This window comes from Desmodus rotundus, chromosome 5 (genome assembly GCF_022682495.2).
Source record: "Desmodus rotundus isolate HL8 chromosome 5, HLdesRot8A.1, whole genome shotgun sequence".
Classification (NCBI taxonomy): domain Eukaryota; kingdom Metazoa; phylum Chordata; class Mammalia; order Chiroptera; family Phyllostomidae; genus Desmodus; species Desmodus rotundus.
Genome location: NC_071391.1, coordinates 151,147,866 through 151,169,990, shown reverse-complemented (window position 1 = coordinate 151,169,990; position 22,125 = coordinate 151,147,866). Strand labels below are relative to the sequence as shown.

Here is a 22,125-nt window from a genome sequence, read left to right as displayed (position 1 = left end):
GAGCCCTGCAGAAACACCTTGTCTGCTATTGGCTACCACAGTAAATGTGTTTGTGCTGCTTTCCTGTCACTGCAAAGCACACCCACACAGCTTAGTGCTTGCTGAATGAAGCACATGGCATTTCAGACATTGGGCAGGGCAAGCATAGTAGCATTAAAGATGCTTCTGGGAAAAATCTGAGCTGAGCATCCCACTCCTGTCTCTTCGAGAGGTAGCACAGTCCGGTTGTGTTCTTGTGTAATGCTCTGTCTTAAGGTCTCCGGTATTTAAAGTTCAAAAGGTGTAAAGTTTGCAGATTAGATCCCATAGACAGAAATAGACGTTCCAGTGTATTAGAATTGTTTTTGACATAAATACATGTAGTTATATATAAAATGCACACATTTTGTTCATTGTTATCCATGAAACGTTTGCCTGAGTAAATGACTAATGCCAAGAAGTGTCATAGGAGACTAATTGCAGAATTAAATTAGAAACTTTAGCATTATTTTCAGTGTCTAGAGGTTGACATTTTTCAAAAATAGGTTTTGATTTTTTGGGGGATTGTGAAACAGATTTAGTGGGTTGTGATGGCATAAGACGTTATCAGTATATTTTGCATGTTAAGGGTTTTTTGGTGAAATTTCTCTACATAGGTTCTTATGAGTATGTACTCTCTCTTTTTGGAAACACTTTTCTTACTGCAGGATCTCAGTCTCAAAAGTCACCAATTAATTGATCAAATTCAGACTTCTCATTACCTGGATGTGCTTTTCTCTCTGTCTTCCCCGCAGCTGTACTGAGCCTTGCTGCTTACAAATTATGCTCATGTGCCACTCGGCCTGCTCGCAGCCTTTAGGTCAAGTGCCTTCTTCAGACTGGTATTGATTGGCTCTTACTGCTCAGCTCAGTCGTGTCTTCATATCGAGAAAGACTAGGCTAGAATCATCTGGTCTTCACTCCTGGCGCCTTCAGGAACTCATATTTTCCAATCACAAGTAGATCCATGAACTAAATTCTTAGTCTTCCTTTTCCATTACTTTATATAATTACATGTACAATTTATGTACATATCACGTTGTGCTAGGCACATTAGAGGAAACAAAATTATGTCTAAAATATCAGTGAAGAAATAAAAACAATTCAGATATATTAAACCAAATGGAAATTGAGGTGAGTAGGAAGAGGCCCTTCCAAGTGCCATGAAAAGCAAAGGCAAAATGGGAAAGTTTATTTGTGATTGGGGTGTGCAGTGTAAGGATGGAATTGAAAATAAGGCTGGACAAGATGGGTTACAGGCAAATTGTGGATGCTTTTGAATGCCAGAGAATTAATGTTGATTTACTTTTCTCTGGGGAGTCACTGAAGTTTTTGATCACAGGAAAAACGGGTTCAGATGGAAAATGCCAACGAAGGTCTGTTATACTCCATAGTCATCCGCACCACGTAACTCTTGGTTTCAAAAATACTTAGTAATGGGGTAATCATTAAAATATTAGGAGTTTGCTAAAATGCACATTGGTTATTTAAACTGCTTACCTGGTTGATGTGTTACATGTTGGGACGTGTTCATCCTGCTGAATGGGAAGTTGTTTTTAAAAAGATCAAATCTGAGAAAACAAACGAGTCAGTAATTCTTTGAGATTAATTAATTGGATTGTTATTTAAGTTTGGATCAGTAACCCTCAAAACAGGGCATGAATTCTGTGGATACTCCTCCCACTTGTTTACTCTGCTTGCTTCTCCCCAAAATACAGAGATTTTGCTGGTAGGGGAACCAGGGCTTTGAGAATGTTAATTTTTAATTTCTAAAATTTCTTTGCTTTGAAATGCAAATTCAGGCCTGCAGAAAAACGTCTTGTACATATCTGGACCAGCCTGTGTTTCACACGTTAGAAACCTCGGTGTAGATCATTGTAATTTGATTTGGAGAAAACCAAAACCAGAAGAAATAATTTCTAGAATCTTTCAGAGTTTCCTGTTGAGGTAGTAATAGGTTGGTATACTTTCTCCCATTGTCTTTGTCCAAAGCAGGTGTTTGTGTTTATAACCTTAATGCAGAAACCACATTTGTTTTCTGGGATCATTTAGAGGCCGCTTTCGAACTTCATTTAACTGGAGCTGGGATCTAGGACAAGGCTTGTGCTAGAGTTTTAAAGCTTCAAGTAAATTAAATGTTACTGTTGAGATTAAAAGATTGTTTTATGCTTGGCTTTTAATTGTAACTTTTCTTTTGGGTTTATGAATGTAGATACATTTTTCAGGACTTGAGAAAGTCCTGCGTTTTTTTTTTCTGTATGTAGAATGTTACCCTATTTTTAGTTAAATCTTTTTTATTGTTGTCAAGTATGTCCAGTGAATCACAATTTTCAAACGTACCATCCCCAAAAATAACTTAAAGGAAAAAAAAGGAAAACGCTTTACAGATCTACTCCTTGATACTCTTTAGGTACTGGTAACATAGTTTCCATCGGTGGGGTGGGGTTGAGCAGACTTTCTTGTACCCTGGGCCTCTTTTTTGTGGTGTAGAGCGAAGGTCTTGCGCGCCTGAGAAAAAGTTCCTTTTTCTATAGTATTGGTCTGTTTTATACTAAACAGATTTCTTGGAGCTTCTTGATGCTAAAATATAGGCTGGCAAGTTTTAATTTAAAAAAATATAAACATTGGAAGAGAAGTTCTGAAATAATTTTTCAGAATTATAAACTGATGCAGTACTCTGAAGCTAGGGTCATTGTCTTTTCGATGGACAGACAAGAGCTGTTAACATCATTTTTGAAATGAATCACAATCCTGTGGCACTTGGCACTAGATTTAAACTGGTGCCTCTTCAGTCATTGTAATCACCAGGACAACATGGGACTGAGACGAGCCGCAGTCAGACACTGGAGCAACTTCTCTAGTGTGCGCTCTGTTCTGCTCCATAGTTAGTCTTTTTTGACTCAAGTTGAAGTAAGTGCATTTTATAAACATAAAAACATTGAAGTTCCTTTTCCTGAAAACAAAGGGAGAGTGAAAGAAGAGATGGGGGAGAAAAGGGGCAGTTTGAGCATGGGCCTGTCATCGCTTTGCTTGGGAGGGAGCACTGGACCTGTCAGTACCAAGAGCATGCCGACTGGTCCTGTTGGGCGCCTTCCTTATACAGAGGTGGGAGATGGGGACGAGAATTATGAGCTCTTCTACTGGAGTGGGGTTTTCTTTTTCTAAGTAGTAAGAAAGAGGGAATCCTACCTTTTTTTTAAAGGAAGTACCTCTTAATAGCAATCATGTATCATTTGTGGGCCGTTGGACATTTGCATTTATGCATTAGTGATGTTTCAGTGTTGGAAATAGAAAATAAACTTTTTTTTCTTTTATTTTTAGGAAAGTCCTCAGAGGAAAAAAAGGAAATCAGAACCTGTAGAAACAAGTAACCAGATTGACTTGTTGGCTCTTGGTACAGCAGTTGGTAGTATTTTATTATACAGTACAGTAAAAGGAGAATTACACAGTAAATTAATAGTAAGTATGTATATATTTTATGTAAAAGAGATACGTCAGGGAAACTGATATATTAGAGATTTATTAAATAAAACCAAAACTGTTCAGGATATGCTATAGGATCTATATTATGGGGGCATTTTTCTGCCCCTTCTACATTTAAAATTCTGAACAGTAATAATTGATAATAGCTATGATAGGTAATAGTTCTTCTTATAGATCAGAATATTAAAAATTGTTGACTAGATTGAGAATAAAGGGTGAAAAGAATTCTAAGGATCACAGCTAGCTGCAGGAAGGAGCCCACCATCTCTCTGGCTGGACAAAGGAGGTGGTTGGGATTACTGCTGAAACTAAGAGGAGCTCCCCCTCCAGCCTTGTCTCCCCCTAGCACCCCTTATTGGTGGAGCTTGCTGGCCATCCAGCTGGCAAAGCAGAAATGTGGGTTGCAGAATCACGGCCCCGGCATTGCAGGGCACAGAGGGGAGGGTTTGGCTCTGCCGGACGGTAACCCACACAATTTGCTTCGACAGTATCTATTGCAATACATGTTGGTGTTCACTGACTCCTGTCTGTGGATAGGAATGCTTTCTGTAGATAGGAATAAAACAATGTTTTAAGTAACATCTACCTATAGATATTTTGGAACTACATAATGTTGAAAAGAGAAAACAATTTATACCTAAATCTATCACTGAAAGATCCTCTGTTTAATAGATTGTGTATTTCTTTGCTTTGTGAATATATTAAAAAGTACATTTGGTTCTGTCCATCTATTTTGAAATACCCTGATATTTCCCACTATATTAAAACATAAACAATTTTCATATTTGTCAAGAACTAGTTATAAACATTTTAAGTGACTGGCTAAAATATCACTAAGTTGGATAGTCCCTTGGTGATTTAACTACTAGTGACCATTTAGGTGGTTTCCAATTTGTATTTGTTTATACATTTTTTTCTTACATGATTCCTGCAATTAATGAGTCAAAGGTTTTGAGTGTTACAGTGTTTCATACACAGCACACAAATACTTTCTAGAAGAGTTTTCCTAGTTTGTACATAACCAACAATGGAAGGATGGTACCTGTATTTCAGTAGTATTAATGCCACCATCAAATATTCTCACTAAAACAGCAATAACACAAAAAAACAGCTAATTTGGTAGGTGGAATTTTTTATCTTGATTTTGAATCTTGTGCCTCTGGGTGAGCAAGCATCTTGCTATGCTGAGAATGTTTAAAGTATCTTTAATATGGAGTGATTTCTAACACAAGGAAACATTTAGTGTTTACCTGCACAACCAGATTTCTTTATTGAGAGATATTTTTGGCACTTAAAAAAAACATTTTCGCCACAGCCATGATGTGGCCATGGCTGATGAAGCATACAAATTGGTAGCTTTCTGATGTGCATGGAGCATTGGCTTGTGAACGGAAAGGCTGCCAATTCAGTTTCTGGTCAGGGCACATGCCTGGGTTGTGGGCCAGGTCCCGAGTTGGGGCAAGTGAGGCAACCTATCGGTTGACACACCAACGTTTCTCTCCTTCTCTTCCTCTCTCCATTTCCCTTTCTCTAAAAATAAAATCTTAAAAAAAAAAATTTCCAATGACACTTTGGACTTGATTTTTATCTTAGATGTTGACTTTAAACTCTAGGATTTGATTTCAGTAGTTCATTCAAGTGTCACAAACTTTTTGCCACTGTCGATGAAGTATCTATCATGCGATATGCTGGCATTCCTGTGAAACGCAGTTAGCATTTAGGAGTAGTATCCTCTAGCTTAGCATGTAGAAGTACGTTTTTCCAGCAGAGGAAGGGAAGTTAACATTTGATGACGTCATAGCTGATTTATCTCATTTTTGATGGTAGGAATGGATACAGGTAGGCCTTTTTTAAATTAGGTTAAAGCCTAATATAACAGTTGACCGTTTAGTGATAATTCCGGGATACATATCATATTACATTGGATGAGTTTTTTTTAACATTTTTTAAATTTATAGAACGGTGGACATGACAACAAAGTCAATTGCATACAGTGGCACCAAGAAAATGGCTGTTTATATAGTTGTTCAGATGACAAGCATATTGTGGAATGGAATACACAGACGTGCAAAGTAAAGTGGTGAGTAGTGTTGGCGGTTCTGCGGTGTCGGAGGGGTGACTTGGTTACTTGGGAAATGCGTTAGAATTTGACAGATCAGTTGGTGAGAGTGGGGAATGTTGACACCATAAGGCTGTGTGGACTGTTTCAAGGAACTTTTAAATCTTGTAAGATTTTAACACATTAAAGGCAAATACTGGCACAAAAGATAACTGCCCACCTGATGTCATAAGGTAGCATGTGGTTACTGGTCACGTGAGTAGGGCAGTGTTGGAAGTCCTGGTGGAAGAGAAGGGCTTTCTGTTGGGCCTTCCAGGACAGGTAAGATTTGGATACAAGAGGGTGGGGAAGTGGCAAAGGCTAGGAGAAAGGGACATGAAAGATTTACTTAGACCTGAATAATGTGGAACAGGGATGTACTAGGAGATTATGATGGTAGAGGGTATGCGGCAAGTATCTTAAGGGTCTAGTAGCCTTAAGTGTCATAGATAGGAACCACAGACAGCTAGCTATCTGGTAAGCAGGAGAGAGCCAGGGAAGGGCAGTGTCTTAGAAATAAAGTAACCAAAATAATGCTTTGGGGAAAAGAAATGTCAGCGATAGCTAGAATATATGGGAAAAAGCTAGTTCAGAGGACTTATTGTTCACTTGGTAGTTTTGTGTATACCTGTCATTTCGGTCTGACTCCTGTAGTCATGCAGTTCTCAGTTATTTTTAGACACAATCGGTTTTACTGTTTCTTGGAGGCTTTCCTCCAGTTACATTTATTTCTTGGAGGACTTCTGCCTTCTTTCAGGGTTTGCCAAACAAGCAGTTGTCCTGGGATTTCCTTTCTCCATCATCTTGAAAATTCTTTTGTGAGATGTATCCTCTATTTCCTAAATTCCCTTTTTCATTGTTGGTTTGCTCCTTTTGGTGAGGCATACAAATTGGTAGCTTTCTGAGAGAGGGTGCGTGGATGGTAAATTTATTGAGGTTTTACTTGTCCACTAGAGTCTTTATTCAAGTCTCACAGTTGATTCAAAATTTGAGGATATACAATTTTAGGCTGGAAGTAATTTTCCCTCAGGATTTTGAAGCACTTGGTTCGTTGGTTTTGTAGCTGTCAGTGGTAGTTGTCCTCAGTACTCTAAAACATCCCGAGGTTTTTTTCCTTCAGTCACTGGATTATATTGGCATCTGAGGGACCATTTATCTTGGAAATTTGTGTTTTTCACTTTTCTTGTACTATGTTCATCCTCTCTGCTGTTTAAAAATCTTTCTCTAGTACTCACTGTTTAGATCAGGGGTCCCCAGCCCCTGGGCCATGGACCATTAGTGACCCATGGAAAAATTGTCTTCCACGAAACTGGTCCCTGGTGCCAAAAAGGTTGGGGACCGCTGGTCTAGATGTTGCATCTCCTCTTGTGAACCTCTCTGTCAGGGAGGTTTTGCTTAGTGGTGGGTTAGTTACCTGACACAAGCTTTTAGGACATGCAGTTGGGTATAGAACCTTATATAGTTTTGCTGTGTTTTTGCTCTGAATGAAGTTTTCTTTCTATTTACATATTTTTGTTTCTCTTCTCAATGTAGCAAATGGAAAGGTGACAATAGCAGCGTCAGTTGCCTGTGTATCAGCCCAGATGGGAAGATGCTGCTTTCAGCCGGTCGAACCATCAAACTATGGGTTTTGGAGACCAAAGAAGTCTACAGAGTGAGTGAATCAGACTAGTTGTGAGCATAAGGGTCATCTGGAGTAAGCGTGGAGAAGTGTAGGGTCTGAGCCATTGAGTATTGTTTCAGGAACACAGATTGTTTACTTTCAAGCATACTGAGAGGAGAATTAATAATAGATAAAAGCCTCTAAATCTGGGTTGTTGGTGTTCAGTATTAAACAGGTTATCATTAGAGAAATGAATAGAACTATTTAATGGAATTGGAATGAAAAATCCTTTACTATGCAGTGATGTTAGTGATTTTGATTTCTAGCTTGCATCCAGCATTTGGTCCACTTACAGTATTTAACTGTGGAGATTCAGTATTAGATTTGAGTGCGCTCAGGGGTTACTGAATTTTTGGTGCTGTGATGATGCCTTAAAATTGTGGTTTCGACTCACTGAGAGTAAAATGAAGACCTACAATTCCTTGGCTGTGTCTGAGCACCTTCTACCCTTTAAAAATAAATGGAATTAAAGTGAATCTTTAACTCAAAAATAGAAGAAAGACAGATTGTGGGCTATAGTCATTTAAAAAGAAAATTGTAATTTTCATTATTTTCAGATGGAGTTTTAAGAAGCAAGAAGAATATACAACAGATAACCTTGGTGGTTTAGAATTTGCTACCTTTAGTCTGGAGCTCTGATTTCAGACTTAGGATATATATCTTATGATACATATGGACTCTTAACTTTTTTTAGTGTTTTGTATCCATCCTCTCCTAAGTGTGATGTAACTTTTTTTTAGCACTTCACAGGGCATGCAACGCCGGTTTCATCACTTATGTTCACTACTGTCAGACCTCCTAAGGAGAGCCAACCCTTTGACGGAATTACAGGTCTTTATTTTTTATCTGGAGCAGTACATGACCGGTTACTTAATGTGTGGTACGTAATCTTTTGGATTTGGGAGATAACTTGGTCTTGAATGACTCTGTCACGGCTTATATGGTTAACATAAATGATGAATATGAGACTTGCTTTATTGTACTTAATGTTAGATTTATCTTGACTTCTGATGAAGAGTTGAGCCTGCCTTAAACAGATCTGTACCAGAAAAATTTAAGAGCATTGCATAATAGAACCACCTCCATGCTTGTTTAGAGATGTAATGGGCTGAATATTTTTATGACTGGGCAATTAAAAAAAATTTTTTTTTTCAGGAAAACCTTTGATTTTGTTGAAATAGGTGACTTTGGGTTAGGTTAGTACAGTAATGTGTATTTACTGATGGCTTACTGAGTACACTAAATTGGCTGTGTTTTTGAAACTACTTTTAGAAGTAAAAATTGCCCTGGCCGATGGGGCTCAGTGGGTTGAGCGCTGGTCTGAGAACCGAAGGATCGCCCTTTAGATTCCTGGTCAGGGCACGTGCCTGGGTTGTGAGCTAGGTCCCCGCTGGGGGCGTGTGAGAGGCAACCGATCCATGTTTCTCTCTTTCTCCCTCCCTTCCCCTCTCTAAAAGTAAGTAAATAAAATCCTTAAAAGTAAAAATTAATTTTGGATTAAATTTGTATTTAATTTTGTATTTAATTGTATTAATTTTGTAAGGATAATCAAAAAGTTTTTAAATTTAAGAAATGTAAGAAATTTATTGGATTTTATGACATCTGATGGTAAAGTTAACTTTTTTAAACCTGTTCATGGGCAAAATAAGTAGAGATTTAAAAAGTAAAAGTAGTCGCTCATCCTAGTAATCAGTTACTTGAGCATTCTCTTGACCATATAAAGTTACTATGAATTTATACCAAATAATACTCAGATGTAAGGGGCCTCATCAAAATATGTGTTCCTTAAAGTAGTTGTGTGGGAGAGGTTCACAGGGTCGCTGTTTACCTTTGAGCCGTCAGCTGAACTGTAGTTCCTAATTATGTCTCTTCAGTCAGGTTACATTGGTTTTCCTTTCTGTGTCTGATACTTGAGGAATGGCTATTGGGATGATTTCTTTAGTTCTAGAGGGTTTAACACTTACATAAGAAATTATTAATGGCAAAAAGCTAAAATCTGCCACCAAAGTCTTCCGACATTACTAAGGTGCTTCAATCTTAAATCTTTACCTCTTTGGGTCTCTGGCTACAAAGTTTCTTCTGTAAAAGAAAAAGTGATTTCTGGTGTTTGAAGAAATGTGTGTGTCTGGATTCTTTTTTTCTCAGTATTGCTATGATGGTAATTCTCAAATTAGCCTGTAGATTTAATGCAAACCTAGTCAAAATCCCAGTAGACTCTTGTGGAAATCGACAATCTGATTTTAAAGTTTGAGTGGAAGTGCAAAGGCATAGATAGCCAAAAGGGCTTTGAAAAAGAAGTTGGAGAACTCATATTGCCTGATTTTAAAACTTGTCAAGCTACAGAAATCAAGGCAGCATGATATTGGCAACCATCGAAATAGACATGTAGATGAATGGAAAAAATAGAGAATGTTTCTCTTGTGTAATCTGCCAGAAATGCATTCATGCTTTTCTCTTTTCCCATGCTGCCATGTTAGAGTGGTAGGGGTACAGGCGCTTCCTTATTTTGGTCCTTAGTCACCTTATTAGCTTTCAAACGGTGAAAAACTATTGGAAACCTAATGCTGTGCCTCCTTTTAGCGGTTTGCTTTCTTTTTTAAAATCTGTTTTACTGTCTAATTGCTGGTTTTGTTATCTAGGCAGGTCCGGTCAGAAAACAAAGAAAAGAATGCAGTGATGTCTTTCACAGTTACAGATGAACCTGTGTATATTGACTTGACTTTATCAGAAAACAAAGAAGAGGTAAATGGCTCAATGTTTGAGAATTTGTTTTTGGATTTCACTCATATTTTTAAAATTTGGATTTGATGATTTGAGAAATAGGGGACATTGGGGAAGAAGGAGGAAGTAAAACAAAAATCTTAGACTGTTTGAAGTAACCATTAGGTCACTGTGGTCAACTCTCCTGAGGGGAAGGGACAGGGTGCAGTGGCATTTCCCTCAGTCCCGACTGCGCTTACATGCAGGGTCCACCAGTTCCCTGTTGTCAGCCTGTGCACTTGGTAGTGACTTTTCTCATCTAACTTCCAGGCTGCATTCTCCTTGCCCGTATTATCTTCTTGGCCTAAAAACTCTTATTTATAAGCTTTGACAACTTGAATTATTATTTTGAAGACTGTAATTGTTTTTAAATGCAACAGCTGTACATCCTTGCTGTTGTTCTAACTTTTTCTCTGGTCATTTAAAGGAGGGGAAAGGGTTTGCAGAAACAATATAAAGGACACATGGAAAAAACCAAGGGGAGGGGGAAGCAAGGGAGGGAGGTAGGGATGGCTGGGGTTTGGCAGAGGGGAGTGGTGGGAAGTAAATGCAGACAACTGTAATTGAACAACAATAAAATAATTAAAAAAAAAGTGGGAAGGAGAGTTGAAGTTTCATAAGTATATTATGTAAAAGTAATTTCCATTAGGAATAGATTGACCCATTAGAGTAATCAGTTACATTTTTTTTTTAGCCTGTCAAGTTAGCTGTTGTTTGCAGAGATGGTCAAGTTCATCTTTTTGAACACATATTAAATGGGTAAGAACTTTTTTTAAAAAAGATTTTATGTATTTATTTTTAGAGAGAGGAGAAGGGAAAGAGAAAGAGGGAGAGAATCATCAGTGTGTGGTCGCCTCTCGTGCATCCCCTACTGGGGACCTGGCCCACAACCCAAGCACGTGTCCCCTGACTGGGAATCTGACTGCAACCCTTCGGTTCGCAGGCCCAAGCTCAATCCACTGAGCTGCACCAGTCAGGGCTGGGTAAGAACTCTTTAAAGTCAGAAATTTATTTTCCTTTGCTGACTTGTCACTTTATACTCTCACCTCAATATTCTTTGCATTATATTTTCAGTTAGATTGTTTTGAAAGCATCCTTAATTCTTTATCCATGTGACTGTATACATTCCCAGTAAAAACTTAAGTTTTTGGCTTGAGGCTAGGAGAATGGCTGTTTATGATGCACGTTTAGTAAATGTCGGTAGTTCTGGCTATACATTGTAAAAGAAAATGGTTTAGTTTAGAGTTTTGCTTGTGAACTGTGGGTGAAGGCTGGATTTCTAACGCGGGTAGTGCTTCCCCTTGTCACACACGTGGATCAGCAGCATGGCCATGCCCCTGTTTTTGTGGATGAGAGAGGATGTTGCTGGTGGGAAGCATGGTAGTCATAGATCAGGGTCGGCAAAGTATGGGCTGGAGGCCAAACCTAAAAGAGACCCCATGTGGCCCCCAAAACTAAAATATTCACTATTTGGTTCTTCATAGAGAGTTTGCCAACCTGTCCACACACTACAGATGTGGTCTGAGACTCAGTCAGGTGCATAATTATGTTAAACTCTAACATAGTTGCAACTTTTTATTGTCAGTTGATAGGTAACCATTCCTTTTACAATCCTAGTGTAGTAATTTATTTAAATATAAACTATTTGTGAAAACAGCATACACATATTTTCAAGCATTGAGGATGCGTAGACAATTAAAAACCCAAGTCTCCCTCTATTGAGTTCTACTCTCTAGCGGTAACTGATAACATGATGCCTTTATTTAATAGTCATGTGTACATGGGACGTGTGATTGAGGGCCCTGAAGTTGGTGGGCCGTGGTGAGGATGTGGGCATTTCTCCTTAGGCAGTAGTAAGCTGTTGATGGATTTTAAGCAGAGGATGGATGGGGTTTGACCTAACTTTTAAGACATTAAGTTTTAAGTCATCCTGTCTCATGTCTACAGAGGGGTAAAAGCCAAAGCAGAGGCCAAAAGTCCTGAATAGAGATGGTTTCAGAGTCAGGGTCCTTGGAGGGGTGAATTGGCAAGGTAGATGGTGGGATGCTTGCCGTTGAGGTTATGGAGTGTGTGCATGAGATGCCTGTGGTGTGAGCGGTGAGTGGCTGAGATACAGTGAGGGACACGGTTGTTGGAGGTAGAAGGTTAAGGAACCGAGAGGACAGGGTGTGAGAAGGATCACCGACCTGCAGACTGGGTATGGAAACCACCGAGAAAGGAATTCCTCAGAGGAGTGTTGGAAAGACTGACAGGGAGCCGCTAAAATTTTTTAAGAAATGCGGGGAGTGGCCCAGAGGTCCCTGGATGATAGCAGGGGAGGGAGGTGGCTGGTATCTGGTGACAAGTTTCAAAGGTCTTAGAGATGAAGGAGGGGGAGAGAGTGTCTTGGAGTGTTGAAAGCACAAGAAGCATGTTAAACCATGTCCTAGGCCCCTGGCACAAAGGGTGTCGGGGGCAAGCAGCTACAACGTGAGAGGGCTGCCGCAGCAAGCCAGCGTACAGCAAGGTGAAGAGCCCTCTTAGATAAGACACGGGGGATGTAATCTTGTCGATTATATTTTGCTGATAATTTTGCTCCTTGAGCTCTCTTGCTGAAGCATGGTGAGCCTTTTAGAGGTTGGGAGCAATTAGAATTGGGACCTTACATTCGGGCATGTACGGAGCCATTTGGGACGGAAGCTCGGGGTGGTGGGAGAGCTCTTGGGAGTGCGGGGCTTCCTATGGGAGTGGACGAAGTGGGAGAGAAGGGCAGATGGGGGTGAAGGAAGATTCTGGTGGTGAGGTCTTGAGTGTTGGCGGTGGGGGTGGGGACAGGTGAAGTCCAGGAACACTTGTGCTGTGGGGACCCTGGTCACCCCGATGGTAGTGTGAAGGCCAGAGGAGGGTCACATCTCATGCCAACTTCAAAATACTATTAGATGTTATTTTAAGTGTTCTAACTTAATTATTTATTATTATTTACTTCTAGATACTGCAAAAAGCCTTTGACTTCAAACTGCACAATTCAGATATCAACACCTGGGAAAGGCAAGAAATCAACACCAAAACCCATCCCCGTTCTAGCAGCTGGTTTTTGTTCAGACAAAATGTCCTTGTTGCTGGTGTACGGCAGTTGGTTCCAGCCCACCATTGAGCGAGTGGTACGTAGACGCTGCTTTGGAGTAAAGCGGTATCGGCATGTCTGTGGGAAAGAATGATTTTTATGGAATAGAACAAGCATTGATCTGCTTATTGGAAGTCACCACCCTTCACTGGGTGGTTTATTTTGATTTGTGAGAACTGTATACATACTTTTACTTAAACCAGCATATCCAAACTATGTAAATGCTTAGTCAGTGTAAAACATTGTTAGAGATGTTTGACTCCTGCTTCTCTGTTAGGTGTACCGAGAACTGTGCCTGGTGTATATTTTTCGTGTACATGCACATCTCGGTCTGAACGAGCCACATTTTAAAGTGCTCAGCAGCCGCACGTACTTCGTGGCTGTTGTCACCTGCATAGATGCGGGTGAATTTTGCCCAGCTACCTGAAAGGTAAATTTAATGAAAGAGCCCTTAGTGATAGCACCCGTTGAATTTTCTAAGTGTAAATGAAATGGGTGGTACCGTGTTTTGATTACAATAGTGTCTGCGGAGACTTTGGGTGAGTTATTATGAGTGTGTCCAGTAGGCGATTTCTTGCGCTTGCGTTTGTAATGTATTGATGCAGTAAGGCCCTCTTCAGAGGAACTTGCCCAAGAAAGCTCTTGTTAAGTTTATTTAAAAATGCTTTTTAAAGCCCAGTGTGGCTCAGTTGGTTAGATCTTTGTCCCGTGCACCCAAAGGTTGGGAGTTCAAGTCCCAGACAGGGCACTCACCTAGGTTGTGGGTTCGATCCCTGGTTGGGGTGTAAATGGGAGGCAACCAATCAATGTTTCTCTCTCTTTCAAATCAATAAACATTAAAATTTTTTAAGTATTAAAATCTAATACATGGATTTGGCTTGATTAAAAAAAGAAAATTGTTAGGTCGTAACTATAAGTTGTCTTGCCGTGGGCGGACCCTGCTGAGCGCCCTTTCCGGGTGCAGCCGTTGTTTCCCGCTAGTCCTGTGTCGTTCCAGATACCGACTGAGTATGTGGGCACGGAGCGTCCCGCCTCCCAGTTCTATGGGGACGTGTGGACTGTGCTGCCTTGGACTTCCTGCCGTGCAGTACCGTGTGCAGAGCGCCACCTTGGTGCATGGTGTCCTTCGGCAGTGCCGTCTGTGACGCGCTCAGGGAAACGTTAGCAGTAGGGGCTGTGGGGCAGGGCCGCTCTCTCAGCCCAGAGTAATTCTTTGCAAGGGTGATGAAGTGATTTTTTTTAAGTCTGTCACATTTAAAAAATCTGGTGATTTTTAAAAACTGTACGTGTGAAAAACAGGAGCAGTTCATAACTGAGGGAAGTAAACACGCTCATTGTCGGGTCGCCCATGTCCTCCACGCCCTCAGTCTGAGGGCCTGCTGTTCCGTGTGGACGCCTTCCACACTTTCCTGTGTTTGTATAAAAATGTACAAGTAGGCGTTTTTATTCTTACTGCCAGTTGCTTTGTTTGACACTCTCTCCCCCCCACCCCCTTAAAATTTTCAGGCTTTAAATTCCAAAGAATCTCATATGTGTTTGGTAAGAGATATTTCAAACTGCTGGGCTCCAAAAGTAGAAACAGCCATCACAAAGGTGAGTGCGTTACATACAGAAGTTGAGAAAAAGATTTGGGTGGATTGAATTGTTATGTAACATTATGTTTAGATTCTTTAATATCCTCTAAGTATTCATTTCTGTGCTCCTGGTTTGTTGAGTAAGTGGATAGATGACTAGAAGGTGAAGACCTTGGATTTAGTTCTTCCTGCCCCCCCATGCACGATCACTGAGTAAACATCAGTATCGAATTTATTAAAACATTATTTTTTCAATCTCAATACTTAAAGGAGCATGACTTTGTAGAGAGGAATGCTGTTTCTCAGGGCGGAGTAAGACCTAAAACCATGGTGAGGCTGCAGTTCGGCATTATATGTAAGAGCATCATCACGAGGCTATACATAAAGTGGCATCTGCATGTAGGTTCCTGTTTGGTAGTTTAACGAGGAGGGGAAAGCCACGACATGCTGTGATGACATCCACATGGTTTCGCTTCTGGCTGAGCTTCAGAGATGACACCTTTCTCTTGGCTGTCTGAGCATATTTCTGGCACAGATGAATGGTGGCGGTGGTTGTAGGGTACACAGCTTTACGTTTTAACATTTCCAAATCAGTGTGTTCCTGTGTAATCCGTAGGTTTTGTTTTTTTCTGGTTTTTATCCGTAAGTGGTTGTGAATGCTTTTTAAAACTATCACCTTTCAGATTATAAGTTAAAGCTTATTTGTCAACATTCAGTTAAAGTTGATCTTTAACTCATATCATGTTAAGTTAGTTATAGTAAGTTTTCTAGTAGAAAAGCCCTTTAAAAGCTGTTGCATTTCCTCCTTGGTGATCAAGGCCTAATTTCCTGTCCCACCCCTGCTGTTCTGGCCAACAGGTGAGAACACCAGTGATGAATCCCGAAGCAAAAGTCCTGGTGCCTGGGGTGCCTGGCCATCATGCAGCTGTCAAGCCCGTTCCTGCACCAACCAAGGAAGTAGAGAGCAAGAGAAAATTAGGGGAAAATGAGGTAATAAAATCTCCTGACCATTTTTGAGTTGGAAATGTATGAATCCTTGGGAGTTGAAACTTCAGAGACTTTCTTAGATTGCTGCTGGTGCCTTCTGTCATCCCAGCAGTGTAGGTTCTGAAATTTCAGACTGTGACCTTTGTAAGAGTCACTAAGCTAGTAAGTGGCTTGTGCACAAAGCCACTGTTAATGGAGAAGGCGGCATTCTTACTAACTAAAGAAAGTGCTGTTTTGGTCAGTGGTTAGGTTGACCGGATAACATAACTGAACAGATTAAGCCAGGACCTGCTGTGATGATTTTCATTGGGTTTCGCATGTTGCTGAGCCCCAGTGATGCCTCGTCTCTTGGCTGTCTGAGCACCCCTGGCTGGGTTAGTAGTGCCATTTGGTCTTTAAAAGTGATGGTTAATAGAGCTGCTTGAAGTGTTTATAAACCTCATTTTTTTCCCGACTCCTCAAACCCTCCTCTGGTTACTGTTCTGGTCTGTGTGGAGTGCTCTTTTCATCTTCCATTCTCCTGTGCCACTGTTGTCTAAGGAACCTAGCATTTTAAAGTGGTTTATCATCGGAGAAAATTGTTACGTTTCTTTACCTTATTTAAATGGCTTTGTGAATGGTGGATTGGGATAGCATTGCTGTTCATAAAAAACTGTTTCTCAATAATTTGATATCTGTATTTAAAAATGGTGTGCTAACTTTCTTGAACTGGCGGCTTAGATCCAACCCTTTAATTTCCTCCTGCCTTGTTCATGTTTTTCATACGTTAAGATGACCCAAACAGGAGGTTTCACCAAAGCATCTCTTTCTGCTTTGGATAGTCCTAGAACATTATATTTTGATTTGGTTAGACTTGGTTTTATAAAGGATCAGTTTTATACAATTAAGTTTTTGTCTAGCATATTTCATCATGCTTATTTACACTTTATTTTAAATACTTATCAAGGAAACTTGGTTGTAGTATAGCATCTTATAGAAAATAAATCAGCATCTGGAACTGATTGATAAAGAGAAAAATAGGGAGACAATTTACACGTCGTTTTGGAACATACCTGTCTTTATGCTCTTTCAGTAGTGCTTGTTTCCTTCTGCCGGTCTCAGGTTGGTGGCCAGGAATAGTTATGGGAGGGGCTTCTGTGAAACAGGTCCTTGCTTGTGTGTTAGTGATCAGATGCCAGGTGTTTGCCTTTTTTGAATCTTCACTGTGAGTTACATTTTAAAATCATGGCAGCTTCGGCAGCTCGCTAGACTCTGGAAGCTTGAATTGCATCACCCTTGTCTCCAACATTGGCTTTCTGGTAAAGAGATGCTCTCAGAATGGGAAGGAGCATACTTGTGTTTTTAGGGCTGAGGTGTGAATCAGTCCGTGATTTTTGTCTCCTGAGACATAAGCACGGAGTATTTGACCGAACTGCTTTGGCCTTCCTTGTCTGGTTGACACTAACAGGGACCTCTCTTCTGTAGGTTAGCATTGAAGAACGCCTGGGAGCACTGGATATCGAGTCAAAGAAAGAAAAGGATGACCTGCCGCAGACAAACAGCTTTCCCGTTCTTCTGGCACAGGGTTTAGAAAGTAATGATCTCGAAATGCTAAATGTAAGTATTATAGCAGTTTTTGAATGAATTAAGATGGCTAGTTTTTCTTAGACATGATTGACATAGCACATTCAGAGTGAATGTTACATAGCCATTTTGAATTTAATATTTTGTAACTTTGGTCAAATATATATCATTTGGTGGCATTATACAGACAGTCACTAACCTACAAAGGGATTGTATGAAATTATTTTGAACCTGGAATGCATTTTCTCATAGAAATATTGTTCAGAATTGTTACTAGGTTCTTAGGCTTTAGTTCACAAAAGCCTTATTAAACATAATGTGCCCGAATTATAATACTCAGCATTCTAGATCACAATTTATATTTTTTTCTGTAGGAAAATGCGTTCCTGAGTTTTTACTCTGGATTCCAGAAACTTATTTCCCCCTGGCCGTGAGAGGGGGCGGTGAGGTGGAACCTTGGCAATGGGTAGGAGGTTTGGGGAAAAATTCAAGAGGGTTGGGGGTTATGTTATAAAGTATTTAGAGGTAAAAGTACTAGAAATTTTATATAGAGGGAGGATTGCTGTGCTTGTAAGTTGGTGACTGCTTGTATGAAGTTACTTAATTAAGTCTTCTTAAGTTTCAGAGTTTGACAGTGGTCTGTAGAAAAAATTTAAGTGTAAAAAATTGTATTTCAGCACTGCTTGATCAGCTCATAGCGATTTACATGGCTAAGTCATTTATGCTTAGTGACTCGATGATGTTACAGTACCAGTTAGTAAAGATGTGGCTTTAATATGTAACCTATAAATAGGTTATTTTTTATTTATATTTTGATTTTAATGGGAATATCTTATATTTATCTAAGGTGATTTTGCAAAATGAGATAGGAAACCAGCATGTCTAAAAAGTTAAAATTACTTTTTAAAATACTTTGTGATCATACAGTATCTGACACAAATAACGCCCCTTTATTACAATTTTTTTAAAGGTCTTATTTATTTACTTTTTTTTAGAGAGAGAGGGGAAGGGAGGGAGAGAGGGGGAGAAACATCATTGTGGAGAGATACATGGTTGCCTCTCACAGGCCCCCAACTGGGGACATGGCCTACAAGCCAGGCATGTGCCCTGACTGGGAATCGAGCCAGTGACCTTTTGGTTTATAGGCCGGGGCTCAATCCACTGAGCTATACCAGCCAGGGCCAAATAGTACACTTTAAATGTGCACTGTTACATGTCAGTTATAACGCAGTAAAATTGTAAAAGAAGAAACCCATTGTCAATATTACCTTCTTGATAGTTGTGGCTGTGGTTTATAGAGTTGTTTCTTTAAATAACATTCTCGGCAGAAATTAATGCTAATACCTCCTGTATCCATTTTATAATTTTGCTTGATATGGGATAACTTATTTTTATTTATTTTTGAAGATTTTTTTAAAAATTGAGTTTGTTGGGGTGACATTGGTTAATAAAACCATACAAGTTTCAAGTGTACGCATCTCTAACACATCATCTGCATATTACATCCTGTTTGCTTATTGTAAATTTGAAAATTTATCGTAGAGCCCCTGCTTTAGTGGGTATAAGAATTGTCTGAGAGCTTGTTAGAAGTTACCCTGCCCTGCGGTCTGGAGTGGCTGGTGGCTGGGCTACAGATGATACTCTTTCATTTGCCTGCAGCGGTTGTGTTTTCCATCTCTTCCCGTGCTGTGATTATTCATAGTGACCCCTTTCCTTCTCAGAAGTGTCCCTTGGACAACCAGTTCTGTGATCATTTTACATTTAGGGCACTAGAGGATTTCACAAACTTATTTTTCAGAGCTTCATTCCTGAACTGTTTTTTAACCAAGCTTTTGGTGTAATGTACAGCAACGGGTTCAAGAATGCAGTGTATGTGACCCGTAGTGCTGCGACCCTAGCTGGCCACTGAAGACAGGGACGCCTGCTGTTTTGGTGAACAGCCTTTGAAAATCGAGGACCTTAACAAGAACATGCTGTATCTTGAAAAATAATTTGTAGTGTACTCAGGCAGAATGTTCCCCATAGCTTGCACATTATTAGAATTTGACGATGACTGTTCATGATAAGGAGGTGACTTCAGGAATGTTTAGTATCATCAGGCACCTCCTGAATTATTTGTTGAAGTTCTCATCAGCATATTCTGCTTTGAGTCTGGTATTCTGATTATTTGAAAATGAAAATACTAGGTTAAGTGGGACTGTTAAATTAGGACAGTCCATTTCTCAGTTTCCCAGTGACTATATAAAAAGTCTTATTTCTTTTGCATAAGGAACAATATAATTATGCCAGTGATAGGTTTTAAATAGTACTTGATGGGCTTGATGTAAAGATATTACAAGCAAATAAAGTCCATGGGGAATTCTGAAATAACATTCTGTATCTTGTCCTTTGGTACTTGTGCTGTTTAGTTCCTGACCGTTACCTTTATAGCAACAACCACCACCAAACAGCATGCATCAGCCACTGGGGAAGTTCCTCTAGGAGCAAACCCTTTTGAAAAATAAGGATTTAAAAGTATTCAAGAGGAAGGGGACGTCAGGGTTTTGAGATTTGGAAGGACTCTTTATTTCTCACCCTCTCTTAGAGATGAGGCATCTGGGGTTTGGAGAACTTGAAAGGCCTACCCAGGATTAGGACTGATCTGTTCTGTTTCCTTCTCTACCTGGCGGTGGAGACAGGGTTTCTCTGATTGATACACCCTCAAAGCACTCATTATGTGATCTTCTTATTGTGAAGAAGTTGACACTTAATTTTTAAAATGTTTGTTGCTTTTCATGTGTGATTTTAATATGTTTTGCTCACTCTTCTGTGGATATATCTCTAATTCATAAAATGAATGTTTGGGAATTTCCAAAGTTCCCAAAGTTTTTCTGGTAGCCATAAAATACAACATTTTCATTCAGTTTCTCCATCCTGTATTTGCTAAAATTAAGTTGGCATTTTATTGCTTAGCTTTTAAAGTTATTTTACTATATTTTCCTGTAGTGTTCTTAGCTTCTGAGTATGCTTCTACTTTTATTTTCTCACAGAAAGTGCTTCAAACTAAGAATTCAAACCTAATAAGGAGGACTGTGTTAAGGATGCCCCTGCATGCTGTTATTCCATTGTTGCAAGAGGTAACTGAACACTCGGTTCATTTTAAGGTTGTAATGCTGGGAGTTGAAGACTAGATCCGGTATTTAGAGAAATGGATTTGCAGTATGTAAGCAAGGGTATTCACAGTGGATGGAGGTGGGCTCTCCTCGAAGTGCTGTTGCTTATCACTCTGTTCTTCTCCCCCTCAGCTTACAAAGAGATTGCAAGGACATCCTAATAGGTAAGCTGTGCAGGTGACTTAATTGCTCTGCTTTTATAAATATTTTAGAGGTGATTGTGGAAAAGAGCAACGTCTGATGGCATGGAATGACACAGTGGGGAGCCTGAGTTCTGACTTAAAAAGCCCTTTCAAGTGTCAGATACTGTTCTCCCCACATTTTAACTTGAAAGATTCTTTATTCCTAAAATCTTATTTTTTTTTTTCTGTTAGAAAACTGCTGTATAGGGTTTTTAGTTTTATTAACAGCTCATTTAATGTATTAGTCTTATTTAATGATTTGGTTTAAAATTGCCACTTGTAGAACTTGCCTGACCTCTGGTAGCTGCTAAGACAGCATAAGGCAATATGCTACAGAAGACTAAATTTTGTGGGTCTTTTTTGTTAAGAATCTGATGACTAAATATTTAAATAGGAAGCTGATATTTCAGAGATCCTAAGCTTTAGTATAGTGTTATCAGTGTCTGTACTAGGCAGTTTTTCTTTCTAAGTTATTTTCTGATAGGCTCCACCAAGAAAAGCTAAAGAATTTATTAATTAGGCCCAGCTCACACGTTTTGGTCTATATATGTCTTTTAATGCTGGTGTGGGAATCGGGCTGTCCGTGCCTGATGATGGGCAGAGGGCGGGCTCAGTGTTCCGGACATGAACTGCAACGTCAGTGGGGCCCAGGTTGGAGCCCTGATGGCAGTGAGTTATGATTGAAGCCTGAGTTCTGTTCTCCAGTCATTTTTGAGGGGGGAATTTTGTCCTGTTTCCCAGTCAGTCTCCCCCGCCCCCCCCAGGGGATTGGTGTATTACACAGATCTGAAATACTCACGAAGAACTGTAAGGGCTATCAAATTCACAGTGGTTTCTTTGTTCTACGCATTTTCTCAGAGCACAATTTGTAGATCTTCACTTTGCCTGAGTTTTCCTAACTTTTAACTCAGTTGTATTTAATTTTGAATTAGTGTCCATTAGTTTACTTGCATTGTTTTCCCTTTTCTCCAGTGCTGTTTTAATGGTCCAATGGCTGAAATGTGTGTTAACAGTCCATGCCTCATACCTATCCACAGTAAGTCTTTTCGGCTACAGTTGCTGCGTAGTTCGGCTTTGATAACGACCCTAAACTGACGGCTTACCAAAACCGCCCTCTCCTGCCTCTGTCCTTCGGCCGCCAGCTGCTGCTTCTAGAGAGTGTTGTTTCTCCCCAGGTGCAGTGTCGTAATGTCACCGTTGTTGTCTTGTAAATTGGTCTTTTTGACTCCTGGATTTAAAAACGACATGTTCATAGAGAACTTGGAGGTAGATACATATTGACATATTAGCCTTCAGATACTTCTCTATATCTATAACCTGTTCAGAAAAGTGTCTTTATAATGTATGTGTATTTCTTCTTCCCTCTTAAAAACGTAGCCAATTTTAGCAGTTTTGTATATGTGCTACCATGTCTGCCCTGCCTGGTCCCAGGAGGATAAAAGGTAGCTCATTACTTCAGTGACATAAGTTAAGCATTCAACACGGGGCCTTTTGCTGGGGCTGCTCCCAGCTCGGTTAATGTGCACACATGGCAGGGAGGGG

General features: G+C 39.9%; 1 protein-coding gene and 3 non-coding genes across 4 annotated transcripts in view; all 4 read left to right on the top strand.

Moving 5' to 3' along the window:
• Positions 1-22,125, top strand: part of WDR43 (WD repeat domain 43) — a 30,704-nt gene that overhangs the window by 2,186 nt on the left and 6,393 nt on the right. Inside the window, exons 2-14 of the mRNA XM_024552609.3 lie at positions 3,340-3,477; positions 5,460-5,581; positions 7,133-7,253; positions 8,003-8,142; positions 9,902-10,004; positions 10,717-10,781; positions 12,991-13,162; positions 14,632-14,718; positions 15,558-15,689; positions 17,151-17,282; positions 20,279-20,365; positions 20,534-20,565; positions 21,556-21,619. Coding sequence (XP_024408377.1) covers positions 3,340-3,477; positions 5,460-5,581; positions 7,133-7,253; positions 8,003-8,142; positions 9,902-10,004; positions 10,717-10,781; positions 12,991-13,162; positions 14,632-14,718; positions 15,558-15,689; positions 17,151-17,282; positions 20,279-20,365; positions 20,534-20,565; positions 21,556-21,619 — 1,395 coding nt within the window. The remainder of the gene's footprint in view (positions 1-3,339; positions 3,478-5,459; positions 5,582-7,132; positions 7,254-8,002; positions 8,143-9,901; positions 10,005-10,716; positions 10,782-12,990; positions 13,163-14,631; positions 14,719-15,557; positions 15,690-17,150; positions 17,283-20,278; positions 20,366-20,533; positions 20,566-21,555; positions 21,620-22,125) is intronic.
• On the top strand, positions 7,618-7,702 carry LOC112298231 (small nucleolar RNA SNORD53/SNORD92). Its single transcript, XR_002974136.1, has one exon. It is a non-coding gene; the product is annotated as a small nucleolar RNA SNORD53/SNORD92 (small nucleolar RNA).
• Positions 15,144-15,221, top strand: LOC112298229 (small nucleolar RNA SNORD53/SNORD92). The gene has a single exon (XR_002974134.1). It is a non-coding gene; the product is annotated as a small nucleolar RNA SNORD53/SNORD92 (small nucleolar RNA).
• Positions 15,975-16,050, top strand: LOC112298230 (small nucleolar RNA SNORD53/SNORD92). The gene has a single exon (XR_002974135.1). It is a non-coding gene; the product is annotated as a small nucleolar RNA SNORD53/SNORD92 (small nucleolar RNA).